This window comes from Idiotropiscis lumnitzeri, chromosome 11 (genome assembly GCF_059441095.1).
Source record: "Idiotropiscis lumnitzeri isolate Australia: NSW breed Sydney's pygmy pipehorse chromosome 11, RoL_Ilum_1.0, whole genome shotgun sequence".
In the NCBI taxonomy this organism is placed as follows: domain Eukaryota; kingdom Metazoa; phylum Chordata; class Actinopteri; order Syngnathiformes; family Syngnathidae; genus Idiotropiscis; species Idiotropiscis lumnitzeri.
Window position 1 is genome coordinate 11,394,973 of NC_142401.1, and position 18,665 is coordinate 11,413,637.

General features: G+C 41.8%; 2 protein-coding genes across 4 annotated transcripts; one reads left to right on the forward strand and one right to left on the reverse strand.

The window, feature by feature from the left end:
* The first annotated feature begins 1,778 nt into the window (after nt 1-1,778).
* cav3 (caveolin 3) lies at nt 1,779-5,498 on the forward strand. The gene is made up of 2 exons (XM_088308333.1): nt 1,779-2,011; nt 3,906-5,498. Exons 1-2 carry the CDS (start codon nt 1,895-1,897, stop codon nt 4,245-4,247), a joined length of 459 nt encoding a protein of 152 aa, XP_088164459.1. The 5' UTR covers nt 1,779-1,894; the 3' UTR covers nt 4,248-5,498.
* Nucleotides 2,006-18,098, reverse strand: oxtra (oxytocin receptor a). 3 transcript variants are annotated; one of them, XR_015845764.1, is made up of 4 exons: nt 16,146-18,098; nt 8,489-8,738; nt 2,741-2,851; nt 2,006-2,036 (listed from the first exon to the last, which is right to left on the reverse strand). XR_015845764.1 is itself a non-coding variant. In XM_088308331.1 (3 exons), the coding sequence occupies exons 1-3, from the start codon at nt 17,050-17,052 to the stop codon at nt 2,821-2,823; spliced, it is 1,188 nt and encodes a 395-aa protein (XP_088164457.1). In that variant the 5' UTR covers nt 17,053-18,098; the 3' UTR covers nt 2,565-2,820. The 3 variants fall into 3 exon arrangements, 2 of the variants coding, with proteins under 2 accessions (XP_088164457.1, XP_088164458.1); XM_088308331.1 differs by lacking the exon at nt 2,006-2,036 and having other exon boundaries at nt 2,565-2,851; XM_088308332.1 differs by lacking the exons at nt 2,006-2,036; nt 2,741-2,851 and having other exon boundaries at nt 3,539-8,738; nt 16,146-18,096.
* Between the last annotated feature and the right edge of the window lie 567 nt (nt 18,099-18,665).

Below are 18,665 nucleotides of genomic sequence, written 5' to 3' on the forward strand. Positions count from 1 at the left end.
ACCTGCTTAAGAAGCAACCTGCATATCGATTTGAATGGCCTGTATTATCTGACAGCTAAACGCATTATCCATTACCGACATCTCCGCGCCTCATCGCACGGTATAAGCGGTCTAAATTTAGCTGTGACTTGGCTGCGTGACGTTTATTTGGCTCGGCCGGCTTCACTTGGACTCTCAGTGGCCGAGGCCAACCCACCTTCACTCTCTGCTGATCTATTTGCGTCCATCTCGCTCCTCACTGGCTTGCCACAGCAGGAATGCTGCCCGTCTAATTAGGGCGGATCCATGCACTCTGATCCCATTCCTCCACTCTTACCTCGCCCATTGATGCCACCTGGGAACCAGAGAGGCAATTGCTAACGCATATCCACATGCCACTTGCGTGAACATGATATCCAATAATCAACAATCACTAAGCGTGCTTCTTTTCCAAGTTCCCATGGGGACTGCTTGCCTCCTTTTCTGTTTCTGTTTTCGGCAGCATGACAGTATATGAGCTTTTTTTAATGCGACATTCTATTATACAAAGCACTGAGTGATCGCAGCAACTGCAGAATTGAGGAGGACTGAAATGGCCTTCTTGGCTATGTGCAACACCTTGATGGGCTTCCATCAGTGTGGAAACACTTGAGTCTCACTTTGGATGTCTAATAGGACAAACAATGATGCACTTGATGCACCATCAGGATACATTTTGCAATAATACAGTTGTTAAAAAAAAAGAAAAAAACAACAGATTTACAATATATTCCACTCCCCACATGTTCATGTTTAAATTTTTTGGAACATCTCTCAGTATACCAAAGTGAAGTTCTACACACCTTTTTTTGTTCAATTTATACCTCTCTGACATGACAAAATCTAAACTGGTAAAGAGTTTAGCACACTGGTGTCAAACTCGAGGCCTGCGGGCCAAATCCGGGCTACCCCATCATTTTATGTGGGTCGTAATGATAAATCAATATTTTCAAGTTAATGTTTCTTGTTAAAATATATCATATTGTCTTCACTTTTAATAATGTTGAGACGAGAAAATAATTTTTCTTCTTCTTCTGTTTTTTTTAAATAAATGCACTAATAGTTGAACTAATCTCTTTTGGGCTTCTGATGTCAGAGTAAGTTATCCATCAATTTATTGTACGTGTGTACAATATGTAGTATGCAGGCAATCATATTTTTATGTGCTCAGTCAAAATGGCAAACATTACAACGTGGCCCCGAGTTTGACTCCAATGGTTCGAATTCATTAGGTTATGCGCACGCACACATTGAAGTGGATGCTGAGTATAACTCTTGATTAAAGAAATGACAGGCCTCCTGATCTGCACCGCGCATCTGAATGAATTTAATGAGCTGTTGAATACATCTTCGGTTCACATTCATAAGACAAGAACTGCAGAAACTGACAGTGTAATTAATTTTTAATTCTCCACTGTTAAATGTTCTCCACCCCTCCAGCTAAATGTAATTAAGCCACAAAACACAACATTCCACATGCAGGAGGGTGTGTGTGTGCGTGTGTGGGGGTGTGTGTGCATGTCAACATGGTGGAAGTTGGTGCTCCAGTGCAAACCCTGCCCAGTCGGCCTCCCGCAAACTTATGTGAAATGTGACACAAGCGTGGTCTCTCCTTTAAGGCAAAGCATGACTGCGTCTGAGCACGGTACATTGTGTGTGTGTGTGTGTGTGTGTGTGTGTGCGCGTGTGTGCGCGCAGGGTGGGAGGTCAGGCCTCCAAATTTACCAGGGCATGCAGCAGCTGTCCACTGGCATGTGAACGGGAGCGTCAGCGCAGGACATGCAGGGGTTCACAAGTGATCCGCTGTGCCTGCAGTGCGCGTTTTGACGGCTCTCCCCACACTCGTCTTCATCATCCAGGACCTGCGGCCTCAAATATGGCGGACCAGTACCAGTACAACGCCAACGAGGAGAAGATCATGAAGGACAGCAACACCAAGGAGATCGATCTGATCAACAGAGACCCCAAGCAGATCAACGAGGACGTGGTGAAGGTTTGTGCCGCGCGGTGACCCCGCCCTGTCGATGCCGAGATGAAAAAGAATGAAAAATATTTTGTAGAATGTGCACATGCATGGACAGAAACTACAAAAAGGCGTTGCTAGGTACACATGTTGCTGCACTTGATCAAAATTCCTTGAATAGACCAGGAACTATTCCTGTTGCCTGTCCGGAACATCGCGTTTATTTTGGGAATCATGGAGTATGTGTGTAACTGATATCCAGCGCTATCGTGTTTTATTTAGATTCGACAACTGTTTATTCGGTGATTGTTAGCAGGCATCGCTCGGAGCCCGATTCCTTTAGCTAAAAAAATGGAATATACACGCCGAGATTAGATTTTGTTGTAAACTTGGAAGTCTTCGAGAATGATGAATCATCACTTATGAACGGAGCTTGTGCTTAGTGTCTGCTCATGTGAACATTCAAACTATGCACCTGCTATCATAAACAGAAATGATAGAAGATATAACCTTAAAGCATCTAAAAGTCCGTAATATTCACTCACCGGCAACAACATTACGTACACGAGCACGCAAATACTACTCAGTTTTGATACTCTCAGAGTGGAATTGAATGCAATCATGTAGTTAGTTCTACACTCTCAATAGTTTGGAATTAGGATGGGCACATCCACGCTCACACTCACACCTTGGGGCAATTAAGACAGTCCAATCAAAATACAATTCATGTCTTTGGAATGTGGGAGGAAACCGGAGTACCCGGAGGAAACCCATGCAGGCACGGGGAGAACGTGCAAACGCCACACAGGAAGGCCGGAGCCGCAATCGAACCCACAACATCAGCACTGTGAGGCCATCGTACTAACGCCCCTATAATAATAAAAAATAAATAAATAAATAAAAAAAAAAATAAAAAAAATATATATATATATATATATATATATGTATATATATATATATGTGTGTGTGTGTGTGTGTTTGTGTGTACGTGTATATTTTGGAGAGCTTCAACAATCCCCTCTCCTTCCAAACGCCTTCAGACCTTAACAAATTCTAAAGCAATTCAGCAATTTATTCTGAGGATGGACCCAGACGGCTTTCTTTGAACAATCAACCCAAGCGGATCGTGTCCACTGGTTTGGAAGACAAAGACAAAATGTTTTTAGATGAGCAGGGCATCTGCTGCCTGCCCGTCTGAAAAGTTCATTAACATTCTGTTCGAGTCTCAGCTCGGAATGCAGACAGATTTTCCAATAGAGCAACTGGCAGATCGCTGCGTAACCTTGCCCACACACGTCATACTGTACTACTGTCCATACGAACACGACTCACTTACATGTGGCGCCTATAATTACCTCAGTTCATAGACACAGTTCACTACTGAGGAAATTTGAACTGCTAACCAAAACAGCAGCACCCACGCATTGACGCAAATCATCATCTCATACGAATTACAAGTACATTTTGTAGGTAAATGATGACATCACCAAAACAAGTCAAAGACAGCACATGTAACTTGCCAGAATCATTGACTGTCCATTAACAGACACACAACAATTATACACACACAGCAACACACGACAATAAATCACGACAATGATTCAGAACTGGAACTTTATTCTTACCACCACTACATTGACAAAACAAGTTAAAAACATCTGTACTTTTTTTTGTCACACAGCACATTGCTCTAACCATTTTTTGGATGTACAGCTCGTAGCTCGCTACATTGGGATGAACGCCAAAATAATAAAAATAAAACCAAACCATAATTGTAACAAACTATACTATTTTTTTTTTCGTCACGTCACACATCTCACTATTCATTTATATAAAGCGGACAGAAAATCAAATTAACCAATTAGTTCATGACTTGAATCAGGTCAATTTGAGTACTAATTTGCCGGCTTTAATTTCTCATCAGGTGGAGTTTGAGGACGTCATCGCAGAGCCAGACGGCACACACAGCCTGGACGGCGTCTGGAAGCTCAGTTACACCACCTTCACCGTGTCCAAGTACTGGTGCTATCGCATTCTCTCCGCCATCTTCGGCATCCCTGTGGCTCTGCTCTGGGGCTTCCTGTTCGCCTTCATCTCCTTCTGCCACATCTGGGCGGTGATGCCCTGCATTAAGAGCTGCCTGATTGAGTCGCAGTGCGTCAGCCGTATCTATTTGCTGTGCATTCAGACCTTCTGCGATCCCTTGTTCGAAGCCCTGGGCAAGGTCTTCGGCAGCGTGCGCGTGGCACTGCGCAAGGAAGTCTAAAAACTCACACGACACCGCTGGGAAAGGTACGATTAGACGGGGCCTGCTCTCTTTTTTTTTCTACACCGTCTTGGCGCAGAACCGTGCGACTATTCTGTTCACCATCCTCTCATCCTGGAGAGGTCTGTCATGAAATTTTAGTAAGATTTTGTACAAAAAAAGTAGCATTATTAGGAGAAAATTTATATATTTGCACCCTGCTATTCTGTTTCCTACCATCTTATTCTGTTAGATTTTAGGAGAATTTTGTACAAAAAAAAAGTACTGCTCTAAATAGATAATTGAATTTACTAGCACCACCCGCTCATCCTGAAAAGATTAATTATTTTGAGATTGTAGAATGATTTTGCACATCAAATGCCATCCTATTAGTAGAAAATTGCTGTACAAAAGAAAATTCTTACCGAATACAGAAAAAATACAAAATGTCGCTTTTTCATCATGGTGTATTTTACATTAATCTGTCGCTGTCCAATGAAAAGCGGCTATCTGCATTTTGACAGAGAGTCTTTTTTTTTTTTAAGTAAAACACTTTTAAGTGGATAACAACCGTTTGTGGAATATGTTTTTGTCATTTCAAAGTGCATCTCTGCAGGCCGGTGACACACACACACACACGCACGCACGCACACACACGTTTATAATGTATCACTTTTCAGCGTAGGTTTTGAGCTAAATTCTTGATAAGGCCCCCTTATATGATATTTTTAACTGAAACATGATCTTTTTGGCCTCTCATTTTTTTTTAATGATACACCTGAAAACTCAAATATTCGAACATCGTCAAATAGTTTTACACAAACCCAAAAAGATGCCGTTTTCAGTTCGCAGACTGTGTGAACAAAACTCAAATTTGTTTACTGCTTTTTTTTTTTTTACTGGATGTAAAGCTTCATGCCCAGTGTGCATTTGCCGCAGCTGAGGAGGCGGCATGCATCTGTGGCAGCATTTGGGGGGGGGGTCATGGAGGAGTATGCGCCTCCGCCTCCTTTCACATCAACCCTGTAATTCATGAAAAATGGATGCTCATCACTGCTGTCGCGCCCGCAACTTCACCTTTCAATTATTCTTCTGCTCTGGATGGAAAATGATAAATTCTCTTACAATGACAAATGTTATCCTTAGTTCACTTGTTGAAACTAACCGCGACGTGCTTGTCTGCGTCATTAAATGCAAATCCAATCAAATGCAAACAAATGTTCTGAGACTGTGTCCAATTCACCACTTCTTGAATATTAAAGACAAACAACATGTAAATAGGACTCCGTTGCTTCTCTTCCCATTGAAAGCAGATTTCATTGTTCATGACTGCACTCCACAAGAGGGCGCTGTTGTGCACCTTTCACATCCTTTTGGAGGATTTGAGCAGTGGCCCAAACTTCATTGAGCCAAGGTACATTAACCACTCATAAAAACGGATTCTGGGTTTCTGGATGACCTTAACATGCAAATGAATCCAAAGCCATCTGTGGATAGACAGCTGAAGTGCTCCTTTGGCTGATCATGAAGGAGCTTTTAACTGTCAGTCACTGGCAAGGATAGATGGAACGAAACACTACATTGGTGGTTGCACTGTCAATTAATTTTTTTAAATTAAATTAATTAACATTTTTGGACCAATTAAAATAAATTTTAATTTTATGCACACCTGTCTCGCGGCACACTAATGTGGTCTGGAATCACCGCATGAAGGGTCAATATTTTGTCATTTTTACATGACTGTTTATTGCAGTTGGAAATTGCAGAGTATTATTATGATTAATAATCTGTGAATTAGATTTTTCCCTCCTCACAACAATGATAAATAGAAATCTAACAGACTGTGAATAATAATGACAAGACATTCATTTTTGGGAAATTATGAATTATGTCAGCAGCGGATTATATTCTAATCAAATGTTGACTACAACACAAAACATTGATGAATTCCATTTTGGAAAAGCCCCAGGGAGCACTTGTGTTTTGTTGTTGTATTTGCAAATTGCAGGAAATACGTAGAGGCGAGATAATCGACATCTCATTACATTTCTCAACAGGAAAAATTATGTATTATAATGAATATAATAGCTTATGTTCCTTCATCATTCTTTGCTCCACTAATACTGTTTGCAATCTGTTGTGTAAATAGCAAATAAATATTTAAATTTTTGTTCGTCTTCTAGCTATATAACAGCAGTTGTAGACATTTTGCTATTTTCCTTCACATTCTGTGCACAACGGCATGAAACATTTTCAGTGATTATGTCTTACGTTTCGCAAAAACTGTCTTAATGCAAAGTACCTACAATCGATCTCTCTACCGGACAAAATGAAATATCGATTGAAGTTCCAATTTTCCAGTCAACAATGTAGCCCTTGCGAGACTAGAGTGGTCAGCACGCATGTGTGGACTACACAAGCAAAGAGTTGCCGCAATTACTGGGGCTGGTAACGATTGTTTTGTTTAGAATATAACGCCAACATGTTGCTTCAATAATTAAGGAGACCAATAAGAGAAATAGCCTTTAGGAAACCTTGTGCAGCGCTTTTTGTTTCTTTTCATTCAGATCACTCTTACTGAATGGTGGCGATAATCAATGAGCTGTGATTAAGAACGAAGGCGGAGAAAATGAGGCGATTTCATTTGGAATGTTCAGAATGAGTAAATGAAGAGTTAAACAGATGGGATATACATTCTAAAAACTGATGGGTTAAAAGTAATCAAAATTGCATTAAATAGCTACGCAAACAAGCGCTTTGCGTTGACAAAATAACGCAGCGTGTTACAAGTTGTCAGTAAATCCGTGGTTCAAAATAAAACAAATTTTATGACCAACATTTTCCAAGAAGCAACTTTCTGGATGGCTGGATGGTTTTTACCTGAATGATGTTTTTTCACTCCAACTCCGGCAAAAACTGAGCATGGAGTGATGGCATGGACGAAGCTCCCCTCAGGCTAGCTCGCGGCAGGGCTTGTTAAGGACTTTTGACACGGCTCAGCGGGGCAAAGTTACCTCGGGTACATCCTATGACATGCACTCTTGTTTTTGACTTTATTCTCTTTATGAGGGCATTTTTTGAATGGCAGTTTTCACATCTTACAGAAAAGTCTCTAAATATTTGAGACTTTTGCAATCAACTGCAAATGCAACAAAGTGAACACATGAATAATGCACGTCCTCACATACACGCACGCATCCAACTTTTATACACTCAGCTGCTTTCATTTACATTAGCTTCACACCATACATGTGCACAATATTAAATTCATATACATTTTAACCAATTGTTGTGGGTGGAGAATTCCACGGTATCACACTGAGAGGTGTTCTCCTATATTTTGTCCTCACCAAAATATTGGAAAGGCCTAGAGTTGCGCTCAAAATTTAAAAATCTATTTGCAATGCATTCAAACTTGCAGTAAGTTAAGTAGCAAGGAAATGACAACAAAAGAACTATTTAAATTCAACACCATTAAGATTGCAAGCAACAATTTGTACATTTTGCATATGAATTTAATGTTTTGGGGAAGGTGGGTTGGATCATTTTGAGTAAATATGATTCGGAACATGAAATGTTCTCGACAGTGTCAATCAAAAGTTTGCGTTAAAAAAACGTGTGTTGTTGCGTTGATTTTGCAGGTGTACCTAATATTGTGGCTGGTAAATGTGTGTATATACACACCTGTACATCCAACACACGGGTGGGCAAACGTTTTGATTGGCGGGCCACAATGGGTTCTAAAATTTGACAGAGGGGCAGGATGCAGATGGAACGAGTATTTTGGTAACCTCACCTTATCGGAGAAAAAAATTACAATTACAATTTAATTTTCAATGAAAATGAACAAACATACATACCACGGTATTTAGAAAATAAAACATTAACGAGATTTATTCATTTCATTTTTTTTCAAGTTCGGCGGGCCGGATTAAAACGTTTAACGGGCCGCATTGTGGCCCCCGGGCCGTAGTTTGCCCACGCCAGTCCTAATGGCAGAGTTTTTTTAAGATTTTTCGCATGGGCCGTAGTTTGCCCACGCCTGATCTAACAGAATAAAACCTAAAAATAAGCAAATAATTGATTGCTTGGCGCTTTCCATAATTTTCCTGCAAATATTTGTTGCACTCAAATATTGCATAGATCAATTATTCATTCTCTATTTACACTATAAATGGCTGTACTGTAAATAAAACCAAGACAATTTCTCTTTTGTGAGTGTCCTAAAGAGTCTTTTGTCTGAATGCCATCCGAGCGCTCACGTGCTGGACGTCTGCGTGATGCTCCTCTGGCTGCCGGTGCTTTTAATGACCAAAGTGGACGAGATGCTCTTGTGGCTGGAGTCCAAGTCGCGCTCGCAGCGGCACCGCGACGACTTGAGGTAGCGCGCCGGGCAGCACAGGAAGTTCTGCCGCAGGTCGTGGAAGAGGTGGCCCGCGAAGCACATGTAGATCCACGGGTTGCAGCAGCTGTTGAGGCTGGCCAGCAGCATGGAGATAATGAAGGGCATCGCTGCGGGAAAGGCCACGACAGGGATGGTCAGGTAGGAGGAAAAACATGGACTGACTGACAGACACATGCTGTGAGGTCAAATAAATTGTGAGGGTATCAATATGTTGTCGACTCATAAATAACAATGTAGTGCAAACAAAAGCAAATTGTAAAAAGGAAAGTCAACTGGGAAACTTTCTTTACAATAATATGTGCTATGCACTCCCACTAGTCGAAACATGGTACGATGATTATTCTTTTGTTTGCGGAATATGAATTAAGCCGAATAATCCAGCTGTTTTTATCCGATATCAGGCAGCCACTTGCTGTCGACTGAGAATCGCACTCGGAAGACAAAGTCTCTCTGGCGTGTTCTGGCTCATCCTTGCCTCCTACCAATGGGACATGCCCGGAACTGCTCACCAAACAGGCATCCAGGAGGCATCCCAACTAGATTCCCGAGCCACCTCAGCTGGCTCCTCTCAGCGTGGAGCAGTATTTCGACATATTGGCGATAAAGGTTTCAAAAGGAAAACGATCAAAAAAATGACTATGAACTAGAGCTAACCGTTGGTGATAGAACATAAAAGAAGCTGGAGCCACCATCCATCACAGCATGCTGGATGACATTTTGCGCCTCATCAGTTCTGACCCTTTATTTCATAAAAGTCTTTATGATCTCCGTAGTTGTTTTATCACCTGGCTGACTTTACTGCTCTTGTCTTTTTGGGAGCTTGGCTGCAGCCCTCCCGCGGTGCGTGTGTGGCACTAATGAAAGCATTAACTATTTCAGGTTGGCTAAAACAGAGAGACGCCAATTCTGTATATAGCGACAAGCCCGTTTGATGAAATGCTCTTCATGGTCGGGGGTACAGTTAAACTTTGTTACTATCCATTCAACAGAATAAAGCACATATTCATTAGCAAGTTAATTGTCAAGGTACAACGTACAATTAAGCTAGAACATTTTATTGTTGTGTCTCAGTGTTTAACGTGTATGGCATGTAATAATAGTAAAAAGGACTTTGACTGTTCCCTGAATAATGTTTGTATGGTTAATAAAGGTTTTATGATGGCGAGAGTGGATTGCCTTGCCTATTATATTTAATAGAGAGTGCTGATTCAAATTCCAATTCAAATTTATTGTCTAAAACAGGCGCGGGCAAACTACGGCCCGGGGGCCACATGCGGCCCGTTAAACATTTTAATCCGGCCCGCCGAACTTGAAAAAAATGAAATGAATAAACCTTGTTAATATTTTATTTTCTAAATATTGTGGTTTTTCAAAGACATATATATTGTTGTAATGCTTTTGTTCACTTTCATTTAAAAATAAATGGATTTTTTTTCTCAGATGAGGTGAGGTTACCAAAACACTCCATCCATCTGCTCCTGGTCCGGCCTCTCTGTCAAATTTTAGAACCCATTGTGGCCCGCCAATCAAAAAGTTTGCCCACCCCTGGTCTAAAACAGCTCTCCTCTTTTTTGTAGTAATTTCGTCAGACTTCTTGTTCCTGATCAGGTCAGGACAATTCTTACAATTTTTCTTATTGGCCTAGTCACACCTCACAATTTCTGCAACAAGTGACCAGGGGAATGTGTGGGCTAATGAGAAAATAATAATAAAGTGGAGCTACTCTGGAGCGTGACGGACATTTTTCTTTTGTTTGATTTGAGTCTGAATAATTTGTTTTGTCTGTGCTATTTTTTTTTTTAATCTAAGAATGCACCTGGCGATGCAAATGCGAGGCTTTGACGTGATCTAATTTGAATAATCACACTCGTGAAATTAAATGCAAGCTAAATGATCCTTCATGATGAGGCCCGACGGGGCTCATTTATTGGAAATTCAGTTTTCCACCAAAAAGAAGTTCCAACTAAATATTTTTGGGGAAATCCTTGCCACGTTTAAAAGAATGAAAGGTTAAAAATAATAACAATAATAAAAAAAAAAATAAAATAAAAAAAAACAAGTTGACCTTTAGCAGGTTTGAAACTACTTGGGCTTCTTGGCCATTAAGTGCTGAATGCAAATCAATAGCACAGCCAGGGTGAGTCATCGGGCTCAGTGGGGAAGTTCTTTTTTCAGAGGCAATATGTTGGAGATTGCGAGTCTGAGCTGGCTGGCGTTCGCCTCGCAGCACTTTTGTGTCACCATCAAATGCGAGCCACGCAGGCTAAATGTGAAATCACAGGTGTCAGCTAATGGGGCATTTTTGCCGCCGCAATTACCGTCTGCTAATCATTTTCGCAAATTCATAATGTTGATGCGTTCCTGCGTTGAAGCAGGGCCAAAGAATAAATGAGACGATGCACCAGTATGGATGAAATATGAATCCGAGAGGACATTTTCTCCTTCCATTTCAGCATTTACCAATTGAACCGACTGAAAAAGGATGGCAGCGTAGAAGTGAGCCAAGTGTTACTACATCACAGGAAAAGTTCATGATTTGTGTTACTTGCCACCTGGGTGCAATTTTAATGCCGAATAAAAAGTCGGGGCTATTACACCTACAGATGAACCATGAAGAAACTACGACGTTATTTCCCCTTCACAGCTTTAGCAGCAGATGTGTGTGTGTGTGTGTGTGTGCCATCTCTGTTATAGTTCATACCAAATGTGTGTTCAAACCGTTCCTGTTGGATTGTCCAAAAATTCTACATTATATAATCACTTAAAATTATGCGTGAGTAAAATAGGGCCTGATATGGATTTTTTTTTGGCTGCTGCCGATTTCCGGCAGAAAAAAATGACTGATTACTGATCAACCAGCTGAATAATAAAAAAAACCAAAATAATAATAATATATATATATATATATATATATATATATATATATATATAAAATGCATAGATTTTTAAAAAAATATTTTTTACCCCAGATGTGTTTTAATGGGTGGCAATTATTAAATTATTAAATTTTTGCAGGTTGGCCCGGTCCGACTCCCTTGTTTCCACTAACAGTGGGGGTCAACATTAAATATATTGTTTAAATAAATCCTTTTGAGTCTCCAGAATGCATTGCATGGCCCAATACATTCAATTAATGAGGTCATAAGGTCAATTAAAAAAACTGTGATTTTAAATTGTGTGTAAAATACTGACATCCAGGTCAATTATTTGCTGGCTTGTAAAAATTTGGAATAATAGGTCCATAGAAAGGTTTCATTACTTATATTTCAGGATGCAATGTCATGGGATATATGTAATAAATTTAGAGACCAGTGTTATCAATGTACGACTGCTACAAAAGGTCAGAGCACATAAAAAAGGTGCGACATCAGTCATTTGGCTGATTATTTTGGCCAATTAATCGGTCGGGTCCTAGAATAAAGAAATCCAACCCTCCCATTGACCGACTGATTGATCCATTTAACAGGTGCGCCTCATGAAAACGCCTTTTACTAGCAACTCCAATATATTTGCATTTTATCTTAAAGAACAGTTTGGTTTTAAGCATTTATTTTGCTACAGTTTTTATTCAACTTTTATGTGCAGTACACTTTTATTAGTCATTATTTAAGTACTTTTTCCCCATTACACTGAAGTGCACCGATAAGTCCATCTGACTTAAAAATGATCATGGGAAGCTTAACTCACAAAGCGAAAGTCACATATTAAGAGAAATGTGTCCTGATTTTTTTTTTTTTTTTTTTTGGATAATGTTAAGAATAAGAAAATGCACGTGAATAAGGCGTCTTGCATTTGTTGCTCCGTGCTTGTCTGCTGTCTGTCGGAGTTGACATTAGTGTCAGTCTAATGGATAGTGATTTGCACACAGGCAGCAGGCACTCTGGCTTATTTGTGGTACGCAAACACTGGCACGTGGATCCGACGATTGTGGCCTTTCGGAGGGTTATTCACGTGGACAACAGCCATCAGCCTCCTCCTTGACGAATGCAAACGGGAGAATTATTTAAAAAAAATAAATAAATAACTCATGCTGTTTGCCAAGTTGGTCGTGTAAAATGCACCACACTGCACTTGAAGTGGCTTTTTAGGTCCAAAAGCAAATAATGTGGCGGGAAAGTCAAGGAGGGCCTTCATAAAGTCACTTGGAAACTTTTACAAAGAAGGGACACACACAAAAGAAAAAGAGAATAATTTTTGCCGGAAAGGTTTGTTTACTGTCCATTTGTCAGGATACTTCCTGACCCTTTCGCATTGGTCGATCTCGAGATTATTCAAACCCAGTTTTTCGAACACGACTTGAGGAAGACAAATATCCCCTCTTTGTGGTTAGACAAAAACAAAACATCCAGGCCACGCTCAGAATCGCTCTTGCTTTGTGCTCAGCCACAAAGGAGCGACAAAGCTCTCAGTTTGATGCAATTCAGTTTGACACCTCCGACGACGGCAAATCACAATAAACAAATTTACAGGGTGTTCTGAAAGTCACTTCACGCTCCCTTTTTTACTATTTGGTTTCAAGTCTAATTTAGAGAAATGTGAGGTGATTTGCATTTGACAGCTTGGGCTTTGCAGTTTTTCTTGCGCGTGGCTCAGGAGTTGACATCAGAGCAGCGTTGCAAAATTGCGGCCCGGCAAGATGTTTTTTTTGTCCCCAACTGCACTTCAGCGCTGGTTTGAGAAGATTGATGGCCGTCAAACGGCTTTGTCGTACAATTTACGATATCCGGGATAAATTTCTTGAAACGCGATTTGTTCTTAACAAAACACACGATGGAAGGCCTCCGACTCCAAGAGCAGGCGCTTGTACAACGCCGGGGAAAGTCTCCCTGGAAGACACGAGTTCAACACAGTGTGAAATTTTTACCCACACCGATTTTAGATTGCTGAGCATCGTAATCGCCCGCCTGAACCCTTCGAACAACCTCAAGTCGCTAGGGGCAAAGCTCTTTAATACAGCCGCCGAATCCAATTTTTGTTGATGCTGCGGCACTCGAAAGAGACTTTCGTTGGTGTTGCGCAAACACCTGCTTGAGAAGACTTAATGTTTGCATCAGAGTTGCTAAAAGCAGGTCTTCGAGAAACTTGTCATGAATAACTTAAGTTGTACTGCCCGTAGCTTCGAAAACGTCTGAACTGCAATTGTGGACGGAAAAAAACGACATCAACTGCCACGTCATGAGCGAGGGAAAAAATTTGCTCAGAAAAACTGCAAAGCTGAAACGGTCAAATGAGGATTGCCTCACATCTGTCCGATACCTGAAACAAAATTGAAAAAAGAAGCGTATACTATAATTGTAATTTTAAGTGATTATGTCTGAAAACTCAGCATTATTATTTAAAGGCCAGATTTCCAGATACAATTCTTGTAGTGGATCTCATTAAATGGTTATTTTTAACCAAACGAAGTGCCCATTTCCAAACAACAAATCAATTTTTACTCGTAGATGAATGACAAATGGCGATGTGCAAATAAGATGACAGTTGTCAGTGGCAGTGCGGGTGTGGGTGTTGTCCAACCGACCGATGACCGCGGGGACCGTACAGTTCTTGTCATGCTTTGCAGCTTATTGCTGTTAAATGTCAACGAGGCGCTTCATTGTGGTCGCAGAGGGTGCACAGAAAGCTGGAGGGCGTGCGGTCGCGCACACTAATTTGATTAATGATTAGCCGTCTGACACTGCGCAGCGCGGCGGGTGGCACCGGACACGTGGGAGAAGGGCGCCTTTGTGCATTCTGAAAGCAACACTCGCTACATTTTGAAACAAAACAAATGTATTAGGGGAAGTCAAGCCCCAAAATTTTATGACAAGAATATGTTGTATGCAACCTCACTAGTCGAAACAGACCATTCTGATTAATATTACGTCCGGGAAATATGAGTTAGGCAGCAAAATGTACACATTTTTGGATCTCTCAGGCAGCGGCCATTTTGACACTTGCTGTCGACTGAATATGACATCACAGTTGCTCTGAGCAATGACTCGTTCTGCTTGTCACTATATATCAACGGCAAAGATAAATGGCAGACCATAATAGTTTGGACCATTACCTGCAACACATTGGAGTAGTGGTTGAGCATCACTGGATTTACGCCATATCAATGGAAGGATTAGTTCATTGGCGGTTTCGCAATAGCGACGTCACATGGATTGAGAATGAAACGCAGAAGCAGGAATCAATATTAGTCATTCACAAGGTGTAAGTAGAGGGGGTGGTTGAATGAAAAACCAGCCACATCATTCGGTGCACCACCAAAATCTATCGATATCTACTTTCAGAAAGCTATTAGTTTCGCAAAGTTCGTCATTGTAGTTGTAGTTTACATAAGTGTGGAATTGCACGGAGGCGGTTCCTCCTAATGTATCTATTGTATTTTAGAATTTGTATGCATATGATCCGTTCGTGATCTGTTTCCGTAGTTTACATGATATTTAGTTTTGTTTCATGTTATGAGTGCCTTTTTCATGTCTTGTTTGTTCGGTTTCGTTTCCATCTGTTCTCATCAGCCTGCTCCCTTATGTTAATCAATCAGCTCCCTCCAAACACTCGTGTCAGTCCAGGTCTTCCTTGTCGTCTCGTCAGTTTGTGTAGTTTGGGGGGAATTCTATTAGTTTTGTGTTTTTGAGTCCAAATGTTTTTTTGCCTTTGTGTTTTCTTTTTGGAAAATAAAAAAGGCATTTTTGTTTTGCGTTCATCTTTCTACTGCTGCATTGCCTCCCTGCACCACAATCCACTGTTTTGGCAACATCTGCACCCTGTGACATCATCTTTTTCATTTTGTATTGATTTCTATGTTCTTGTTTTGAGTTTATTTAGTGCCACCTGTTGAACAGAAGCAAATGAGATTATAGGCTAAACGTGTTTGGGAGAACAAAAAGTGAAAATATTTTTTTTTACAACTGGTTGTGCATTTGCTTGTCCTCATTATGGTCGTGGGTGGGGCGGAGGCTCTCCCCGCTGGTCTTAAAGTCAGGGTCGTCGGCCAACCAAAGGGGACATATCGTCAAACATTTACACACACATGCCCTTAATTGGTTTGGAAACTATTTATTACAAATAATGTGTCTTTGTTCATTTAGCAATTCCAGCGACGTATGGTGACATGCAGAACAATGACATGCTCTTCCACTAGATGGCAGAAGTTACAATTAACTTATGAATATTCACCTGTTGCCTTCCGTATACAACAGAATAGCTTTGCGCTCGTCTTCAAAAAAAGTACATATGTGATTAATACGAGACAATAATCGTTATTTTTTTAGTGTACATAATACGACTTTTTTTTTTAATCTTGTTTAGTGGTGTGTCGGTGAGATTTCTTTCATGACCCAGACCGAGATTCTGGTAGTACATTCAGTTGCTTTGCCTTTTGTGACATTTTGTTTGATGGTGTCATGACATTTTCCAATGTAAAATATGCGCCTTGGGTTGAGTAAATGTTGAGGAAGGCTGCGCGGTGACTTTTACGCACAGACTGGGGCGAAATGGAATTAAAATGATTTGTATGCACTCACCCTCGCGTGGGGCGGCAGGGTCCCATGCGGACCACATCTGCACGGAGAAGAAGGGAGTCCAGCACACGATGTACGCCAGCACGATGACAAAAGTCATCTTGACGGTGGTCATCTTGGCTTTGGAGATGAGCTTGACGCTGCTCACGCGCGCCAACGCGCTGCCTCCTTTGCCGCCTTTGGGCGTCAGGCTGATACACTGCTCCCGCCTGGTCTTCAGTTTAAAGTTCTGCCAGATTTTGAAGCTGATCAAACCGTAGCACACGCTCAGGATCCCCACCGGGATAATGTAGATGGTCAAGCTGATCCACGTGATGTACGCCTTGGCCCCCCACGGCATGATGAAGTCGGCCCAGCAGTCGTACACTCTGGAGCCGGCCGAGCCTACCTCCCGCAGGGAGAAGATGAACATTTGAGGAACACTGAGGAGCATGCTGAGGCTCCAGGAGAACACCACGTAGAAGCGGTCCTTCCTCCTGTGTAGGGAGCGCAGAGGCTGGCAGATTGCCAGGCACCTGTCCACGGACATGAGCACCAACATGTAGGTGGAGGCGAACATGCCCACCACCTGCAAGTACTTGACCAGCCTACATAGCAGATCCGGCCCGTAGAAACGGAAAGTGATGTCCCAGATGAGTTGGGGTAGGACCTGGAAGACGGCCACAACCAGGTCGGCGATGCTCAGGTGCTTCATGAAGTAGTACATGCGCGACTGGCTGTGCTTGGCGCTGTGGATCGCCGCCAGGACGCACAGGTTGCCGGTGAGCGCCAGGAAGAGAATCAGGGCGAGGACGGTCACCTCCACCTTGGCCACCTCCTCGTTCCTCTTCAGGGGGTTCGTCTGGTTGGGCGCGGACGACCACGAGTCGTTCACCGGCCACAAGTCACTTTGGTTCAAAAAGCTCTCCATTGGCGCAGTCCGTGCGTCACGCCAAAGATCGTCCAAACATACTGCCTTTGTCAATTACTGCAATTTAGATGCATTGCTCCAAAATTTGGCGTCCAAATTCGGCTCTAAACATCCGTAAGACAAAACGTCTACTACAAAAAAAACCTCACCTGTTGTAAAATTTCAAACATCAAAACCAAATTCTCAGCATCAATGCCAATAAGAAAAATGAAAAGAGAGAGAAAGGGGGGGGGGGGTGGATACAAATGAAAGTGGTGCAAAACAGAAGAGATACGGCATCCTCCCCGCTAAGACTGGCAATGGACAGCACAAGAGCTGCACCACAGCCTACGTGTGCTGTTGTGTTGGAGCAAACTACACGTCCCACCAAGCAGGCTGCATCGTCACAGCCACTAGGGGGCGCCGCGCACCAGTAGCACGCTCACAATCTTTGAACGTTACGCTCACGCACGGAAAACAATATACGGGTATCATTCATGCTGTCATAAAATCTGAAGAGTGAAACTGTGGAGGTACCTGAGGATATTCATTAACATAAGTGCAGTATTGTAGAGAGAAAAAAAATCCAAGATTACTTAACCTTTGATTGATGGTCGTTCCAGTGTCTGAAGCAGTGCCACTATTTTGTTATTGAAATGACACAATGTCAGCCAGCTCTCATGGCTTCCAAATAATTGAGGTGGGTTGCCTGCCCAGTTGCAGCATCTCTGACTTCAGTAATTCAAGTCCAAATGCCCTGAAACTGGTCCAATTTGGAATGGAACATTTTCTGAATTAAAAACCTTTAAAAGTCAAACGACGTTAGCAAATCTGACCAGACTTCAGTTTAGCGAGCATCTCCAAAAGTGTGCCTTTTAGGAGGGATTGTTTTATGGCATCATCACAGAAGGGTACCAGTGATGACAAAAGCAGAAAATAGTGATGATAACCATAGAGCCATAATGTTACTTACTATGGCTGCTCAGAGCAACAGGAGAAATCCATTTAATGGAATATACATTGCATCATTAATTTTACATGCCGAACATTAATAGCAAGCAGCTGAACACATAATAGCTAATAACTAGCAAGAAAATGACCGGCAGCTAAAAATATGAATTTTGCCTTCAAATCATGAGAGGCCTCATATTTTATCCATCCGTCCATTATATGTTCGGCTTCTCCTCAGGTGCTTCTACTCAAGAGCTTGTTCGCCTGCCTTTTGAGTCGAAGCACCTGTGGCTCAAGACACATTGTGGTGGGGGGGTTTTACTTTCTGGACCTGTGTCATTTTGGTCTTTTGTATCGATACACAACAATTCACACACAATCGCACTGAGGGATAATGAAGAACAGGAGTCATGACTAGAAACCAGAAAGATCGCGACACGTCCGGGGAGACTTTGTGAGATTACAGAAGAAGGTCTAATCCATTCTTTATACTCCCACAGGCAGGGCGACTTTCCCTGGCCCATGTGACAAAGTGTGACTTTACAGTTTCCAACTCAACATGTGTCAAGGGTCTCATAGATAAGAAGGTCACAGCGACACAACGGCCGAGCTCAAGTCACCTATCCAATTATTTGTGCCAAAAAGGCCTAATTTGATAATCATCAATTCCAGTCTCCTGTTGT